Source organism: Aspergillus stella-maris, assembly GCF_047715825.1.
Source record: "Aspergillus stella-maris strain CBS 113639 unplaced genomic scaffold BDV14scaffold_23, whole genome shotgun sequence".
In the NCBI taxonomy this organism is placed as follows: Eukaryota; Fungi; Ascomycota; class Eurotiomycetes; order Eurotiales; family Aspergillaceae; genus Aspergillus; species Aspergillus stella-maris.
This window is the reverse complement of record NW_027396817.1, coordinates 188,646-206,057: the sequence shown is the minus strand read 5'-3', so window position 1 is coordinate 206,057 and position 17,412 is coordinate 188,646. Positions and strand designations below refer to the sequence as shown.

Sequence of the window (17,412 nt, the reverse complement as noted above, 5' to 3'; positions counted from 1 at the left end):
ATCTTATTGTCATAATGGCTTTGCTAAAGAACGTTGTTGTTTCGTGGTATGATCGCCGTGAGGCTGAATGCATTCACCCGGGTGCGCGCGCCCACTGGCCGGCCCCAGCCCCAAGCCCCTGAGCGTTCCAGACAGGTGGATTCGCCTGTCAACACTATCAATACACCAAACAGAGCGTTTCCCGTTCTCCGAAGTGGGACTGACTCGTGTGTCTTATTTACTCAAGACGCAAGAGCCGGGGTATCCTGTGCCCCGGTAAACACCAGTGCCAACAAGGGAAACTGCGCCGGGTCCTTCCCCTCTCCAGGTCTTGTCGGGTCCGACTTGCTTTAATTAAGTTGGGGGTCGGTCCGGGCCCCGTATGATAAGCGCTGTCATTCCCAGCCTCTTGGTTCTCACCTACTTAACAGGCACACCTGGTGGTATTCCTACCTATCCTCTTCGCTCTCAACCCAGGTAGGAAGACATGCCCATCACCAAGCGACGATTCGTCCCATTCGATCTCCTTTGCGAGTCTATCCTCTCACAGGATGTCACCCGATGCGCCGCACATATGAACAATGGAGAGCGATGCACTACGAAGCTGACTAGGAGCACTGTCGATTATATAGCTCAACTATATATGGATATTACGACCAATGACGGGGCTGCCATTGATGATGAAGAAGGAGAAACATTGTTGAATGAGGTGGCCAGGTTTGCAATCTGTGGACGCCAGAATAACGAACGAGCCAAGGGGGTGGTTGAAGCGGCCGTTGAGCAATGGAAGTCGGAGCTGAGGGGATCTCAGACTGCAACTTCTGATAGCCCGGTTTCACCTGAGGAAACAGTGATTGAGACGCCGTTTGCGTCAGATAACCCGTCTGAGAGTCTCTCAGAGGATCTATGCGACGGTTTCGAGACTCTATCGATAGCGCAGCCGAGAACGCCGCCTCAGACACCACCACGAAACGCCAACGCACATGTCGATAATCACAATGACAGTTGCAAGGAGGACTGCACACCGTATAAGATCGCCATCGACGACGGCAAGGTCATCAGAGAGCTCAAAGACGCAATACTAGAGAGCAAAACAGCCGGAAAGCCTATTCCTGGCGGATGGAAGCATGACGAGGATAATCTATACATCATCGAGTCTAGGGACGTCCAAGGAATGTACAAAGTCGGGAATTCCAGGGAGACCACACGAAGGTTCAGAACACATTCAAAGTGTTTTGACAGTTTCGAGACCCGCCAAATCAAATGTCCAAACGCACCGCGATTTGAGAGAATACTTCAGTTAGAGCTGGTCGAGAATCGCTACAGGCGTAAGTGCCATAGGTGCAAGTGCACGGAACATACTGAATTGTTCAAGAGTGATTATGAGGCCCTCTATCAGCGGATTCGAGTCTGGTGCGAGTTTGCAAATGATATACGGGATGATGAGAAGAGATCCCAGGTGACCGTCCCGGACGCTCGCTTGTCCTTTGACCCCGATAGATGGTACAAGTGGGCTCAGGGGTATGTACTGTTATGGAGGGGAAAATCGTCACTCTCCCAACTAAACACTCCGGAGCCCTCTTTTGTGGAGGAGGACAGCATCATTGAGGCTGGACGGAAGGGAAATCTGCATCCCGATGACGACCTGGAATCAGTTCCTCCACTTTCGCCCCCCAGTTCTGCACCAAGCACACCAGGTGATTGTTATAGCGATCCTCCAACTCCGTCTCCAGCTGAGCGCTCACGAAGTGGAAAACCGCCTGCATTACCCCGAATTAGCACATCCACTGCATGGCAGATTGAGTCACCCGAGCAATTTTACTCTGCTGTCGAGAAGATGCCCCAGGTTGAGTACCCTGATCTCTGGTGTCACGACCTTTGATACCACGGAAAAGCCCAAGTGAACAAGTGCCTAACAATGGGATGGGTCTGATGAATTGATTAGGAACGTGGAACCGCCCATAGCCGGGACGTTATACGACTATCTTGCCATGTTGCCGTACTTATGTGGGGCGTTGTTTTCTGTATTTTCTGTGCTTGACGTATCTTTTGGCTTTACTTATCAACCTTGTGCGCGTGAACATTATTATCAACTGAATTTCTGCTTGTCGTATGCTATCATTATCATCCAGACTTCGCACGGATATCCCGGCAAACAACATAAGTGTAAGTATGCCCCTGCATTCGCAAACCAGCATAGGGAAACCCACAATGGGAAAACCTAGATCAGGGCAGTATGCATATCTAGACCCGCAATATCCAACACCGAAGACATGAAAACAGTTAACCACTAACAACTATCCCCCTGAACAAACACCCTCCACCCACCAATAAACCTGAGCTGCCCCAGAATCTCCTTCCTCTTCCCCTGTGGAATCCAGCACTCGTTCATGACGCGCTCCGCAGCATCAGCGATGACACCGAAGCTGTCTAGAGTTTGGCGGCCGTTGTAGTTCTGCACAAACAAAACAGTTAGCTCGCCAATCAACCGTGGATTATCTTATCATGGGACGAACATACATCCTCATCATTACACCACACAATCGCCGAATGATAGGAACAGCTCACCCTCGCACACCGGTCCTTACTCTCAAACCCAACAGTCGGGCGCCCCTTAACCTTTCTCAAATACTCAATCCCCTCAAGAATACGCCGTCTAGATGCCCAACTCTTCTTGCTTCTGCCTGTTTCATCAGGCTCGTAGCAAGTGAGTCGTTCGCGATACTTCCGGGGCAGAAGGGGATCAACAAGGTCCCGGATTACCTCCTTCGCACTAGCCCAAGTCTCAAGCCATGTATTTGGGTTCACGGAGTCAGGGACGTTTTTCCAATCTTCTTCGTAGTCGGGGTTAATGCGAAGGAGTTGCGCGTAGACTTCTTGGACTGTCCCGTTTAGGTTTATGAACGGCGCGCCGGGGGAGGGCTGCACTTCCCAGCTTGCTGGGGTTGAGGTCGTTTGGTTGAGTTGGGCTATTGCGGTGTCGTCGCCCCAGTGGGTGTTTTCTTCGTGGGTTGGAGCCTAAGGGGTTAGTTTGGGGGTTTAGGGGTAGAGAGGAATGGGAGTTGAACGTACGGCGTAGGTGGTTAGGGCGAAACCCGCTAGGAGGGGGAGAAAAGTGAACAGGAAGCGCATTGTGGATGTTGTTACGAAGTTGTCAGGTACTTGGTAAAGGTAGTGGGACCGTTGTTGAAGATGAAGAAAAGAACAAAGAGGAGGGAGTTGAAGAGCTTTTATAGTAAAGGGCCGCTGCTTCGATCTTTAGATTACTGTTATGAATTGTGTCTCCATGGTGAAGGCTGCTTCACCAAGATTTTGATGAAATCAACATTGTGAAGCTGGCGGCTCTGCACAGCCGAAAGCGTGTTTGAGTAGAAGATGGTGTTTATATCATGGGGAGGGACGATATATACCATTACTAGCTCGTATATCGGAACCTCCCGACTTAGGAATGCCGAGCGATGGGATCATAAACATGATTCTGGTGGATTGCAGCGGATAGGACTATTGCATAACCACGCCGTCGGATTGGCTGGCCCTCTACGGCCCTTTAAACGTCCATAAATTCCCCAAAAGATAGAACTAGTCCTTCTCCCGCCTCGAAAGACGAACATATAACGGCGCACAAACAGCCGTGAACCCGTCGACAGTCCCATCTAAGAATGTCTTATTATCGTGTTCAGGCGCAAATTCAAGGTCATATTGTGTGATGATCATCGTCAAGACCCAGCGGAGTTCCATGAGGGCTAGTTGCTTCCCGACACAGGCGTGGGTTCCTACAGGTAGATCAAGGCACGAAGCTGATTAGCGGGTGAATGCAATGGAATAGCCGTATAAAATCTAAAGGCCGAGATAAGTAAACCTTAACCTACCGTGATTAAATGGGACGAAGACTGATGGATCGACGGTCAACTCTGACTTCTCTGTCCAACGCTCCGGAATGAACGAGTCGGGGTCTTGAAAGCAGCGCTCATCTGGTGAAATTTATGAGTGTGATACATTACTTTTCATGAGTTAGAAGTGGCGTACCTCTGAAGACAGTATAAAATGGTATTTGGATGATAGTATCACCTGGAATGAATGTCTCCGCTACCTGCAGCCCGCTGGGCGATACTTGGCGCTGAACGCCAGATATCACAGGTGGATGAAGCCGAAGAGTCTCGTAAAGGACTGCGTTGAGGTGTGGGAGGTTGGCGAGGTCCTCGGGTGCGATCTCCGACATGTCCCTGTTGACTTGCTGTTTGAACTCGGCTCGTAGCTTCTCCATCTGTTCGGGGTGATTCAGCAATTGGAAGATTGCATTGGTTAATGCTGAGGATGTGGTGTCGCTATCTCTTATTAGACCATTGACGGAGTGGATTCTGGGATGGTTCTAGATTACCTCCCGGCAATAATGACCAGCTGTGCCTCTGCCTCGAGATTCATCATCCCCTCTTCGGTATTGACGCGATCACCAAAGCCTTGCAGAATCCAGTGGAAGACGTCGGGCGAGTCAGGTGGATTCTGCCAGGTTAGCAAGACTGTGAGTTTATCACTGCCTGGTGAGGGTCACTACCTTAAGACGCCAGCTAACTTGGTCGCCAACAAACTTCCAGAATTTATGATTCTGATGATTGAGCAATGGTATCCTGACCAATACCGGTAGGGCCCATGTCAGGAGCCCAATGCGTGCAAAAGTCCCCATATGTTTATGCATGATGGACAACATGTAGTTTTCGCGTTTATCAATAACCATGTCGAATGATTTGCCAAATGCCAAATCGCCCATGACGTCGAAGCTATAGTAATTCATCCATCGAGTGATATCTATTGACTGGTCCAAGTTGCTGTCAAAGACGTCTGATAGTCGAGCTGCATGCTTCTGGACTCGGCTCGAGTAGTCCCTTATGGCTGGGCCCCAGGTAGTCAGCTTGGCGAGAATGAGCTAGCGATAAAGACGACACCTACCTCTCGTATTGAAAGCCCGGTCCCATATTTTGCGGAGCTGTGCGTGCTGTTGATGGTCACGAGTAGTCTCGAGCGAAACGCGAGGCAACTGTTGATCGTATGAAGGGCTTTTTCGCGGTGTAGCCTGGGGCCAATGCACTTTCTTGACAGCGGCGGGGCTTGCCAACGACAGCTCCGATGGTCCTAGAGAGAGTCAGTACGGTGTCCGATGATGTGCGATTGGAGTCTTTATCAGGGTAGAAAAACTTACCTACGCGAACGACGTCCCCATACTGCCGGTGCAACGAGCGGACCTCCTGGTACATCCTGAGATTTCGGGCCAAGTAGGCCTTATATGCCCCGCTTACTTTGGCAGCAAACGGCCCTGGAAAGTGACCTAGCCGGTGGAAGAAGGTGCGATAGACTAAGGTACTCGTATAAACACCAGCTAGATGATACGCAAGGGCTTCGAGAGCTCGGAAAGGAGTGATCGAACCTGGCCCTGCCCCTGGGTTGATTACGTACTTGAAAAGCAACAGCAGTGTTGTTGTCAGAGCGAAATACGCCCCTAGAATATCCAGACCGTGGAGATGCCACTCGCCGTGCCGGAATGCCATTTGGTGCAAGACAGCCCCGGAAAAGAAGGCCCCTGCAGCGGGAGGCCATGTAGCTGGCATCACGGGCAGTAGCTTCTTCTAGCCGATATTTGGCACTTTATAGCGTCTAGGGCAAGCGTATGGGTAAATGGCTTGTCGTGAAAGGGAAGACAGGAGACGAAACTCGTAAAAGACCCCGCCATCACGTCGCTTTTTGCCCGGCGCAATTATACTCCGGCTTGGAAATCTTTGCATGAGGTGAACCTCTGTGTAAACATCAACCTTTGACTTTCATGGAGCAGCGTATTCCGCAAATCTCGCCGAGCGATCTCCAATTCCCTTCAATTCCGCCGCCAACAGCTGCAGGGTCGAGGTCGCTTTCGTGGCTATAGGAGAAAAATACGTGTTCTCCTGCTCGGTTTGTTCTGGCGGAGTTGTGTCATTTGGAGTTTCGATTCCATATTCTCAGCGGTGGTCAAGACGTTGTTATTGCAAAGGCGTCCATTCTGCGGAAAGAAGGGAAAGAATTACGAGAAAACTAGAAAACGAAGTAAGAAATCAACAGCGGCTGCTCCGAGTATTGGCTCTAATGACACTCAAAGCGACTCGTACATTTTGTGCAACTCTGCAAGAGAAATGACCACCGACATGTGCCCCGGTCGTCTGTCAGCCTTCTTCTTTGACCATATGTCCGGTACAACGATCTCATGGCCCCTTCACTGGACCCAGGCATTCATGGGGACAGTATTTGCCTGCTGGTGTCCCGCAGCCAGGAGAGTCATGACCTACCAGGTAGCCTCCCTGACTGTGATTTGCGGTCTGGCGGCCTGGGGATCGTTTCGAAAGCGGCTCCGCGCGCCATCACGTTGTTTGCGTCCGATTCCTGTTTGACAAATATGGTTTCACTGTAGATGGAAATAACGCCATAGTGAAGCCCCGCGTCTAGCATATACCGGGCTAGTTGCGCTAGAAGGTAATTAGACCACAGAAAGGTATAGCTGAATTGAGGGAACTGAATGTTAAGAAAAAGGGTCAACATATCGAGAATGCGTCTCAGCTTTCGTTTACGACCACCTTGTTTGACTGCATTCCCAAGGTGACACTCGTCTATCCACGGAGGTTTCAACTCCCTTTTAGGCCACGGTATTCCCAGCCACTGTCATCAGGACCATGCCCGGGATCTGGTGTCCGACGAGTCGATCAGTCGTACAATGGTACCCAGCAACTTTACAGTCGATCCCTTGGGATTGGGCGACCGCAGTCATATACTGTCCCAGGTGTTGGTTCGTGCGGGCGTGGACATCTATTTCACTGCCATGCTGTACATGCTCCCTTAGGACGCTGCACTTGGTCGGAGTACGGCCCGAGGCATACTGGATGATATGCTGTCTCCAGGGCGTAGTGTTGAAGCAAGCTCTGGCGTCATTCGCGAAGGTGTTCCAGATTGTCAGGTTGCCGACGTAGATTCTGGGGCCCAAAGCGCATGTGGTCATCTTGCTGGGACCGATGTTCAGAGCAGGCATGGACTGCATCACAATATGCCTGGGCTTCTGCGAATTTGCGCGAGCCATACTGCCGTGCTAGAGGCTAGAGGGATATTGAGAGTGAATGTTGTTTTAGAACAGAGAAGGCAAACGTTGAGAGGCTCTAAACGGTCAAGCAAGGCACGAAAAAGGAGTGGAAAAAGGAAGAACACAATTTAGGGGAGAAACGGGCAGAGCAAGAGGGTGGGAACTTTGTGTTGCTCCGGGGTGTTATTGTGAATCTCTGTTACCTTTGGCTGAAACCCCGGTTTACAGCGCCGGCATCAGTTCACTCTTCTTGTGCTATGGACGAATAAGTTTTGAGATCTACTATTGACATGATACGTCTATTGTTTTGCCCTCCTATCTCCCTTGGTCGTGCGTAGACCAAGCCTGCTGTTCTAAGGCATTGAGAGCAGAGGTAAACAGTGAAACGCATACAGTGGAGGACGCCCGTGATTGGCTCAGCACCACGGCAGGATCTTCTAGAAACATGGATCGGTTGGTATTGTTATGATTTATGTTAAATTTGTTTGCGATTGGAACCTTGAACTCTTTTGCGTCATCTCCCCCGCCTACTTACTTCTCGCTTTTGCTTCCTGCTCCCTCTCCAAATGATTCGCCAAGCTCTTTTATTTATCTATCCGAATCGCTTCGATGGATAATAAGCTCTTTTTCGACGGATGGGTTGGCCGGCTCGTCGAGCTGCGCAACTCTAAGCAGCCGCCGACCTGGCAATTGGTAGAAAAGCTCGGCGATAAGAACACTCAGTTGTCGGCAGAAGAGTACAATGTTGCCAGGGTATCCAGCACCGATTATGGAAAGCCCAGTGCAGCATATGGTGCTTTTCGCTGTCAAAACACCGGCGATCCCGACGACGTAGCCTTCATGAAGATCATCATGCAGTAACACCTCCCATTCGAGAGCAATTTGATCGTCCCACCTAACAATTCAAGGATCGCTTGGGCAGGAGCCGAATTCGTTTCGAGCACGGAGCGTGCGAAGCAAGCTGATAACACGAATCTTCCGCTCTACGCGCAGTGGGAGATCGAACCTCTCGAAATCCTTACGAAGAACAACTGCTCGGCCGCTCCACATATCAGAATTCACGAGAAGGCAAAGCAAGCCACAGCGACTACACTTCCCGTGCGCGCGGAGTAAGGCTGAGCGAGGAGAAGTTCTGGGCCTTCGAGCACGAGGACCGTCATTGGATACGTCATGCCTTTCGCGTTGCATGGGAGTAAGTACCTACCATAGTCTTTAATACCCATCAACGTCTGCCTCATAACATTCCATTGATTCATCTGCCAACCACCATACTGACCACGGGCGGCTCGGATGTCAATGGGAATGTGTCCGAGCCGGTGTCGTCCCGTGCCAGATCAGCCTTTCGCAAATCTTCTGGGACTCTGCGACCTCAAAGATGTGAATTTATGTTCATGTCCATGTATCCGCGCCCCGAGGAATGAAGAAAAAACTCACGAGTAGCCTCCTTCCTCACGGATGGGCAGATTCATCGCCGGCTTCACACTCTCCCAACACGCGAGCGCACACCACACATGGTTCAACGGCCCGTGGATCTTCTGGAGTCCAGAGGGGTCCAGAGGGGTATCAGCATACTCTGGACACGAACTCTCACCCTGACAAGGCTAGATGGGAATTGTAAACGGCGACTGGATATCGTTGTGGGGAGGATGCTAGGGTCCTAGAAGGAAGCTCGTTCTCGCAAAGGGCCATGGTTATGCACTGGTGCATTCATGTTACTGTTCTACTCATACAAAGTCATGGTCCATTGGGTGCCAGTATGATAGTGAAAAAAGCAATTCAGGAATTTCGTTCCGGCCAACCGGACATGAGTTCCGACAACGTTGCCTCCATCTAGACGGTGCCCGCCAAACTCACTAGCTACTCAAAGCTCCTGGCTTCAGGAAATCTCGAATCGATGAAATGCACTGCGCCTTATTCATACGACAGTTCCCTTCCTCCCCTCCCCACTAGAAACACCAGCAACAGCCTTATGAGCATTAACATCCAACCCCATCTCCCTCATCGCATTCGCCCCAGCAAGGGCCTCCGGCCCATCAAAAATCTCCGCAACCTCTTCCAAGCCCTTCCCCTTCGTCTCCGGAAAGAAAAAATAAATGAGCGTAAAATTCACGCCGATAACAACACACCAGACAATATAATACCGCCATGAAATAGCGTCCATCGCAACGGGATTCGCAAAGCTATTATATAGCCCCGCTAGATTTCCTGTAAGCTGATACATCATCGCTGCCTTGGACCGGAGACTAAAGGGGACAACTTCCATTATGTATGTCGGTGCAACGGGCGAACACATATGGTATGCGGCGCTGAAGACAAATATCATTGCGAGGACTCCGCCTGCAAAGCCCTTGTCTTCGAAGTTTTTCTTCTCGTTTATTGCGGAGCAGATGGTCCAGATTATATATGCGACTCCCATGAAGGCCATACCTAGAAGGAAAAGCCTGCGCCGCCCCGCGCGATCAACGAGCGTCGCAAAGAATGCAGCTGTTAGAAAGCCCCAGACTGATAGGCACGCGTTGATAATGAGTTGTGTTTTGGCATTCGTGATGTCGATTGTTACCAGGACTTTGGCGAGGTAATAGCTCGTCAAGGCGTTTCCGGACCACTGCAGCATGGCTGGGATATACATCGCCAGGAATAGGCGGTGTCTGTTCCCCTGTGTAGAAAGCCACTCTGTCCACCGCGACAACCGCTGGACTTTCTCCATCTCGAGCGTAGCAGTGATCTCAGCCATTTCAAACCGGACAAGACGGGAATCAGGGTCTCCATGCCCGTGGAATTTTGTCAGGATAGCTAGTGCTTCATCTCGCCGTTCCTGGTAAATGAGCCAGCGAGGTGACTCGGGCGCGAAAAGCGAGAGAATGGCCTGCACTAGTGAAAAAAAGCATTGCATTGCGCTAGGAATGCGCCAGCTCCATGACGAATCGCTCATTTTGAATGTCCCGTATGTGACCCATGCTGCGATCAACGAGCCGAGAGGCCAAGTAACGAGGTAGAAGGAGACCAGTTTACCCCGATGCGTGGGGTACGCAACTTCTGTGAGGAGGGGTGGTGCTGCGGTAGCCACTATACCGAGACCTAGTCCGACGATGAATCGGCTGAGGACAAACATGCCGTAGTTGACGGCAGCGGCTTGGAGAATTCCGCCAACTATTATGATGATCGATCCGCCGCAGATGGGGTACCGACGGCCGAATTTCTCGCAGAGCTGTGACGAGACAAGGACGGATATGAGAGTTCCTCCTGTAGGCCCAAATGTCATGGCCCCGAGACGAGTACCGGTTGGTTCGCCGAAGTACTCGACCCATTGCGGGAGGGACTGCATTCCGTTGAGCATGCTGCTGTCGTAGCCAGAGGCGATTTGGGTGAGGAGGGCGCATAGTAGGAGGGTGTTTAGCTTGAGGAGCGTCGGGTCACGATACCATGGCTTGCGGTTGTCGGGGATCACGTCCTTGAGGACGAGACCTTCGAAGTTGTCTGAGTGGGAGAGCATTGCTATTATGTCTGCAGAGTCTGCGACGTTCAAGTTGGTTGACACACATGTTCAAGCTCATGGCCACTCTTCTTATTTATAAAGCCACTTCTTGGTGGTATAATGTGCGACCCGCTTCTATAGTACATCTTTCCCCGCATTTCAGGAAGAATGAATGGTATATCTGGGGAAGAGGGGCCGGGGGTATCGGATGGAAAGGATGCTGATCAGCTGCCCTAACTGGAGTATCATGCCATACGGGCGGCCTTGAATATGCCAAAGAGAACGTCATCAGACCCCTAATCCGAGATACCGGGCGCCGGACAATTGGCACCGGGCACCGCACCAATAATGCTTAGAATTGCGTATGCATCATAGCCCTGTTTGCGGGGTTGTGACAATCAGGCTAAACAATAAAGCCAGACCCCTCAGCCCGTCGCTAGGGTGCTAGCACTGACTTCAACCAAAACCAGGGAGCCTACGATGGAACACGAGCAGGTCCTTCTGCAGGAGATATTCTCCGAAAGTGTTTTTGCTAAGGTTTTACGCGTTGCTGTTGAAGCCCTTGAGAATAATGTACGGTTTCCAGTGATTATTTAAATGCTTGTGCTCCTCTAACAACTACAGACACCACCAACTGTCTACCCCGAGTTCGTCCCTCAAAATGGCGCAGACAAAGGTCTCTATTTCCTTCGCGACGCCAATTTCTGGACCTGCGGGTTCTTCCCTGGGATTCTGTATCTACTTCGGGAGCGCGCCGTGCGATTTCCGCAGGTCTTCCCTTACCGTCACCATACAACTACCAGTCTGTCGGCACCACCTACGTCAACCCTCAGACAGTTGACCCTGCTATGTGAAAAATGGACAGCCCCCATCAAGGAAATGGCAACTCGGACAGATACGCACGACATGTCATTTATCCTGCAACCGTCCCTCCGCCGCGACTGGGAGTTGACAAGTAACCCTGAGAGTCTTCAGTACATTCTCACAGGCGCCCGCAGTCTTGCTTCACGATTCGTCCCAAGCGCCGGCGCAATACGGTCCTGGGATGCATTAGTACAGTCCGACGTCTTGATCACGAGTCTTGAAGATGACTGCCTAGTCATTATTGACAGCATGATGAATCTTGATCTGCTGTATTATGCCTCTGCACATGTATCAGATTCAAAGTTAGCAACTATTGCAACGACCCACGCGCACACCGTGAGACGGTCGCTACTTCGCTCGGAGCCTGCTTCTCCCGGATTTAATGACAAAAAATCATTCAAGGGCCAACTCTACTCAACCTACCACGTTGTAAACTTTGACCCCAAGACTGGATCAATTAAAGAGCACCGCACAGCACAAGGTTACGACGCCGATTCAACCTGGGCGCGAGGCCAAGCATGGGCCACCTATGGTTTTGCCCAGACATACCAATGGACGAAAGACCCCGAGTTCCTGTCGATTGCCTGTGGATTGGCGGAGTACTTTATCCAGCGTCTTGAAACTTCTCCAGCCTGCGTGGAGAAATCGGCTATCAAGACTTCATCCTCTACGTCTGCGTTTGTGGCAGGTGGGGCATTGAGTAGGGCAATTGGGCGTTACGTGCCTCTTTGGGACTTTGATGCGCCGATTGAAGATGAAGCCAATCCCCTCCGCGATTCCTCGGCTGGTGTTATTGCCGCGAACGGCATGTTACTCCTTTCCCAAGCTTTGACGGCGCAAGGGGATGACGCGTTGGCGTGCAGATACAGGAGAATGGCTATTAGAATTGTGACTGATACAATTGAGTTTTCGCTCGCTGATGACCGGGCCATTATAGCGACTGATGGCGAATCAGCCCCGGTTCGGGTTGAAGATGCGGTGCCTGGTCGGCGATTCGATGCGATCTTGAAGAATGCTACTGCGAATCATAATTCGCAGGATAATGATCGTTATAGTGATCATGGACTTGTCTATGCTGATTACTACTTGCTGGAATTTGGGAATCAGTTGTTGAAGATAGGACTATTTTAGAGATTACTATAGTTTTCCGGGTCTTTCTTATTGTGATGACTGTCTTTTACTAGCTATAGCTGCAGAACAAAAGATTCCTCTGTTGCTTCTTCCAACTTTTCTCCAGCAATCTGCACCTTCGGGGCATCCAACCACCTCTCCCGCAGGGGTCGCTTATTGGTACTTCCACTGCCTCCCTTGTCCTTGCCCGTAACCGCAAAGACACGAGTTACAATCTCAATCTCTTCATCAGAGCCGATGTCAAAGACCTCGCCCTTAGCCACAGGAATCAAACTCCGCTGCGCCATAAGATTTGTATTCGAGTCCGGCTTCAGCGCTTCATGCTCGAGCGCGACGGGGCCACTCTGCCCACTACCGAGTGGACGACGAGTCACGGCTGAAAGTATTCCGCTTACGCCAGCGTGTGAAATTACAAGGGCCCTAGTCCTGGACAAATACATGCCTTCGCGATCCCATAGCGCGGCATCGTCTTCGTCCTTTACGAAAGGTAAAACTCGAGTCCCCTTTTCTCTCGGGACCCTCGAAATAGCGAACCCCCCTTCAACAGAATGCAGACTATCCAGCCTCACCCCCTTAGACTTATCAACTCGAACCCGATGAACACGAACATGCCAATCCGGCCACCTTGTAGTGGGCGGAACCAAAGCCGTCCTCACAACAACACCCCTATCAGCCCACGGCCACCACTCGACATTCGCAACCGGAACTGTTTCTCCAGAGTCAGAAGCACTAGTATACCAAGGTAGGCTACACTTCCACTTCACAGCCCAACTCTCACACCCATCCCGACTGAGCGCAAGCATGTTATCCGGCGCAATCTGCTGAACGAGCGGTCCAGTAGGAACACTGAATCCGAATTGTGCAGAATACGCGAATTTACTGTATTTCGCTTGAGTGGCTTTCATAGGCCAGGAGACGAATTGGCCGGCTGAGAGGAGGAATGTATGTGATGACGCTCGGTGCGAGCAGAGGATTTGCGTTGGTTGGTGGGCTAATGTTATGGCTTTTAGATGGGTTGGGTATGCTTCTTCATTGGCGGACCAGAAAGGGTGTGTTGGCGAGAGGGCGAGCGGTATGAATGATTTCAGGGCCCAGTAGACTGATTGCGGGGAGTTGTAGTCTTCGGCCATGTACATATTCCTAAATCGGCTGATTAGAGCATGCTTCATCAGTCAGGTGGAAGTGAGCTTCTCTCACGGATAGGTATATCCAATATTCATCGTTCCGTCAGGATAGAATAACTCAGTTGAGTTGTCCGCCCACCACCGTAGATGGCGCAGCAGGAAGCCCTTTGCGCCCCCGGCTGAATCCAACGGTGCCGGCATATTGTCTATCTCGGCAAAGGGCAGGGTAGCAAAAAATGCACCACAGGCGAAGCGATATGTCAGAGAGCGGCCGAAGGGAATTGCAGCGCCTAACATTCGTTACAATCAGGCAAGGTCACCTTAGAGGTCCAGAAAAGTAGCGAACTCACCATCCCCATCAAAGAATCTCCAATAGAAATCCCCAAACTCCCTTGCCTGCACTCTATATCTCTCGACGCGCTCTGGATCAAGACCAGCTGCAAACTTGACATACAGCAAATGGCTAAACTGCATCGCAAAGCTGCCCGAGTAATAATCCACCTGCCTGCCCGGCCCGATTTCATCTCGACGCCTAGTCTGAACCGCCTTTTCCTCTTGTTCTTTCTCCTGCTCAGCGGTAAGCCATGGTCCATCCCCGGACCACCCCTGCCCTAGATAAAATGAATCGAGGACTGCAAAATCCGCGTCCATTTGATCTTTGACTTCGTCGTGAGGAACACCCGCAACAAGTACCAAGGCGAGGTTAACGAAAATGCGAAACCAGCGCCAGTTATTCAATGGCATATCTCGCCCATTAATGCTCCTCAACCACCTAACGATATTTGCCTGGATATCCTCACCCTGCGCGTGGAAAAACGTGCCCGGTGCAAAAAGCAACGCAACGGCTATAACCTCCGCCTCGACCATCCGCTGATCACCATCGAGTATATCGCCCCAGTACTCATCGCTATTTGGGTCCGTCCCAGTTGCAAAGCCAGTTACCCATGGTTCCACAAGGTCTTGAATCTCCGCTAGATCAAGATCGGAATCAAAATCGGACCTGGACTCCACGGCGTGAGGAAGGCTAGCGACAACCCATAACGGCCTCGCAAATCCCTCCAGTTGTGCTGCGCGTTCGTCAAAGTGTGCGCCTGTTGAAATTGGTAATCGGACAAAGGCTTTTCCGGGAGAGAAGTATGCGTGCAGTGGCTTGACCAGGGCGATTGCGGCGCGGATGATGTCTTTCCTCGTTTGAAGGGGGTTGTCGGAGAAACCTGGGAGGGGTGGCATTGCGACTTGAGTGATAGAATTTTGTGATGTCTCTTAGAGCTGATCTCTTTTAGAGCCTATCATTCCCACGATGCGACGCGGTGCTGGGGTCTTGTATTCTGTCGGGGGTATCGGGACCGGTATGGCACCCTAGCTACCTGCCCTTGGAGTTGGAGATCGAACCCCTCACTCATGCACGATGATGTGGGATTCGTCTCCATTCTATTGGGTATCGTTAGCAATTTTGCCCGGGTTCTATTGTGTCACAGCGTGTATTTCCGTTGCCAGTGAAAGCACGGTCGACTTGGTCAAGGTGTGGTTGGATACGGGTACGTGTGTTGGCTGCCGGGCGTGTAAGTTGGACATATCAGGTAGACAACGCCCACGAAGACTAGCTAGACATATTTAAAGTTTGAACCGTCTCTATGTGTATACTTTCACTGCCATCTAATCATGCCTCAAGGCCACTTATCTAATTCAATTGTCGACCACTCCCGAAACTTTTTCGCTTTCTCCCCGTTCAAACGCCATGCAGATGTAACGTTCTCGCCTACATCATAATCAGGAATTCCAGTCTTAATCTCCAGCCGTGAGTTCCCGGTCACTAAGTCCCTAGTAAACGTCAATTCCTGCGTAGCATCGCCTTCATTATGCTCCGGTCGGAGAGAAAATCCCAAGTCCCTCAGCCGCGGCATTCGTTGCGCGGCCAGGCCAATCGAGGCGAAGAGCTCGTTGCCTTCGGTGCTCCTGAGGATATCTCGGTAGGAGTAGCCGTCTTCGTAGTCCCACGGCTGGTCGGGTTCTTCGACTTTGGTTGCAGACCATTTTTGTAGGTCGTTGTCAAGGAGCCATTTACCTGGATCGTGTTCAGTGAGTGGCATTCTTGATTTTGCAGTATGGGTATGGTGTCTCCAGCTAGAAACCTACCATCAGCAGCAAACGGAGGAACAAATTGTACGAGGAGCTCTTCGAGGTTCGGCCAAAATAGAGATTCTGTGTCGACCTTCTCGTGCGGCCCCGGCCAGAACAATGCACTGCTCACTCGGACGTGGCTGAGCTCTAGTTTGCGGAGACTCATGCTCACCGACCGGAAGGCGATCGAGAACTCATCAAGGCCTTGCGGGTCGAGGTAATTCGCGGCGTCGTGGGTGGGGTTATACGACATTTCGCGCTGGTAGTCAATCTCGTACTTGAAGCTGTCCACTGATTCTGGAAGTAGTAAGAGATTGTCGACAATACCTATCAAAAACAATAGGTCAGTGTATCGCACGTTGCCCAGAGTCGCGAGGCCTAGAAATGATACCTACCTTGCCGCTGCTCTTGTAAGGCTACGTAGGCTCGTGATGGAATATCATAACCCTCTCCGCCGCGCACATCTCTCACATTCGGGAACCGAGTCAATAATCGGAAGAACGTGGCTGATCGGGTCCCAGCATCCGGTAGCTTGAAGATCGTGATGTAAGGTATAACGGGAAAGCTCCGGACAAGATCATCATTCAGGTCCAAACAATAATTGTATTGGCCTTTCTGCCAAAGCTGATCAAGCGTGGAACTTTTCCACTCATCCCACTCCAAGTCGGACCACCTCTTGCTTCCGTGACTATAAGCGCTGTGGCAATCTGCCAGATTAATTGCCAGTTTCATACGCGACTTCACATCCTCCCAGGTCTTCAGAAGATGAAATAGCTCACTAAGCAGCTTTTGATGCTGCCCGGTAATCCAGTCGGGGAAAACCTTTTGGTGAACGTTGAGATCCCACTGCGTGATTGCATACAGAGAACCCCTGTTCACGAGCGACGCCGCCGACCAATTCAGGTACTCAATGTACGTTGGACGGGCACAGCGATAGGCGTCACCGGATGTATATTGCCTGAGCAAGTCCATCGATCCTGGTTTCCAGATCTTGATTTTCCTCCAGATGATGGGTTCCACGATGGCCTGCCATTGCCGTGAGATTGTCACGTATGGAGCGAGCTTTGATTCCGGATAATGACCATAATATGGGGGTTCTTGATATCTGATATTCTCCATGATGAGGGAAAGAATTTTGACTGGAAGTCGATCCATTGTGAATATTATGGAGTGAAGATCAGGAAACAAACTGAGGATAAGCCACAGTTGCCATGCATTGCTAACAAAGCATCTTTTGTTCGTGTTAAGTTAGTTATGCCTCCACCATGAGTCTGCACAACATGCCTATCTAACTGTGTTTGTATTCGCAAAGGCGCTGTCCCATGGCTCTCCGAGATTTTACCTTTATTCAAGCACAGATCATCTCTGATATAACCATCGTGAGACCAGTATTCCAAATATAACAGTTTTTGTGCCACTTAATCCCTTGCAAACGAGGAGTCAAATAAAATACATTCATTGAAGCTTTGAGTTGAACCACAGCTACAGGGGTGTTCGGTTTAAGTTCAACCACCAAGGCTCCAGCACTTTCCGGCCCGTTCGGGCCGTGCAGGAAGGAGATCACCTTATCATACCAAAAAAGAGGCAGACCCATGTCAGGAGATAAGAACCAAGGATTGATCGGCCGG

At 50.9% G+C, this 17,412-nt stretch overlaps 9 protein-coding genes across 9 annotated transcripts; 3 read left to right on the top strand and 6 right to left on the bottom strand.

Moving 5' to 3' along the window:
• Positions 1–466: 466 nt before the first annotated feature.
• Positions 467–1,861, top strand: BDV14DRAFT_199587 (GIY-YIG nuclease family protein; the record flags this gene model as incomplete). Its single annotated transcript, XM_073773312.1, has 1 exon — positions 467–1,861. The coding sequence occupies one exon, from the start codon at positions 467–469 to the stop codon at positions 1,859–1,861; it is 1,395 nt and encodes a 464-aa protein (XP_073628776.1).
• A 408-nt stretch (positions 1,862–2,269) lies between these two features.
• Positions 2,270–3,111, bottom strand: BDV14DRAFT_199586 (uncharacterized protein; the record flags this gene model as incomplete). The annotated part of the gene is made up of 3 exons (XM_073773311.1): positions 2,270–2,434; positions 2,500–2,997; positions 3,052–3,111. The coding sequence occupies 3 exons, from the start codon at positions 3,109–3,111 to the stop codon at positions 2,270–2,272; spliced, it is 723 nt and encodes a 240-aa protein (XP_073628775.1).
• A 146-nt stretch (positions 3,112–3,257) lies between these two features.
• BDV14DRAFT_172089 (cytochrome P450) lies at positions 3,258–5,657 on the bottom strand. The gene is made up of 7 exons (XM_073768537.1): positions 5,174–5,657; positions 4,924–5,106; positions 4,532–4,866; positions 4,358–4,479; positions 4,006–4,304; positions 3,849–3,950; positions 3,258–3,752 (listed from the first exon to the last, which is right to left on the bottom strand). The coding sequence occupies exons 1-7, from the start codon at positions 5,577–5,579 to the stop codon at positions 3,559–3,561; spliced, it is 1,641 nt and encodes a 546-aa protein (XP_073628774.1). The 5' UTR covers positions 5,580–5,657; the 3' UTR covers positions 3,258–3,558.
• An 838-nt stretch (positions 5,658–6,495) lies between these two features.
• BDV14DRAFT_172087 (uncharacterized protein) lies at positions 6,496–7,242 on the bottom strand. Its single transcript, XM_073768536.1, has one exon. It carries the CDS (start codon positions 7,067–7,069, stop codon positions 6,632–6,634), a length of 438 nt encoding a protein of 145 aa, XP_073628773.1. The 5' UTR covers positions 7,070–7,242; the 3' UTR covers positions 6,496–6,631.
• A 436-nt stretch (positions 7,243–7,678) lies between these two features.
• BDV14DRAFT_199583 (uncharacterized protein) lies at positions 7,679–8,182 on the top strand (the record flags this gene model as incomplete). Its single annotated transcript, XM_073773310.1, has 2 exons — positions 7,679–7,926; positions 7,978–8,182. 2 exons carry the CDS (start codon positions 7,679–7,681, stop codon positions 8,180–8,182), a joined length of 453 nt encoding a protein of 150 aa, XP_073628772.1.
• An 802-nt stretch (positions 8,183–8,984) lies between these two features.
• Positions 8,985–10,743, bottom strand: BDV14DRAFT_208543 (hexose transporter protein; the record flags this gene model as incomplete). Its single annotated transcript, XM_073775434.1, has 1 exon — positions 8,985–10,743. The coding sequence occupies exon 1, from the start codon at positions 10,560–10,562 to the stop codon at positions 8,985–8,987; it is 1,578 nt and encodes a 525-aa protein (XP_073628771.1). The 5' UTR covers positions 10,563–10,743.
• A 250-nt stretch (positions 10,744–10,993) lies between these two features.
• On the top strand, positions 10,994–12,541 carry BDV14DRAFT_208541 (glycoside hydrolase family 88 protein; the record flags this gene model as incomplete). The annotated part of the gene is made up of 2 exons (XM_073775433.1): positions 10,994–11,117; positions 11,169–12,541. The coding sequence occupies exons 1-2, from the start codon at positions 11,025–11,027 to the stop codon at positions 12,537–12,539; spliced, it is 1,464 nt and encodes a 487-aa protein (XP_073628770.1). The 5' UTR covers positions 10,994–11,024.
• A 51-nt stretch (positions 12,542–12,592) lies between these two features.
• Positions 12,593–14,893, bottom strand: BDV14DRAFT_208538 (glycoside hydrolase family 154 protein; the record flags this gene model as incomplete). Its single annotated transcript, XM_073775432.1, has 3 exons — positions 12,593–13,679; positions 13,737–13,953; positions 14,014–14,893. The coding sequence occupies 3 exons, from the start codon at positions 14,891–14,893 to the stop codon at positions 12,593–12,595; spliced, it is 2,184 nt and encodes a 727-aa protein (XP_073628769.1).
• Positions 14,894–15,330: 437 nt separating this feature from the next.
• Positions 15,331–16,939, bottom strand: BDV14DRAFT_199579 (uncharacterized protein; the record flags this gene model as incomplete). Its single annotated transcript, XM_073773309.1, has 3 exons — positions 15,331–15,728; positions 15,800–16,111; positions 16,180–16,939. The coding sequence occupies 3 exons, from the start codon at positions 16,937–16,939 to the stop codon at positions 15,331–15,333; spliced, it is 1,470 nt and encodes a 489-aa protein (XP_073628768.1).
• Between the last annotated feature and the right edge of the window lie 473 nt (positions 16,940–17,412).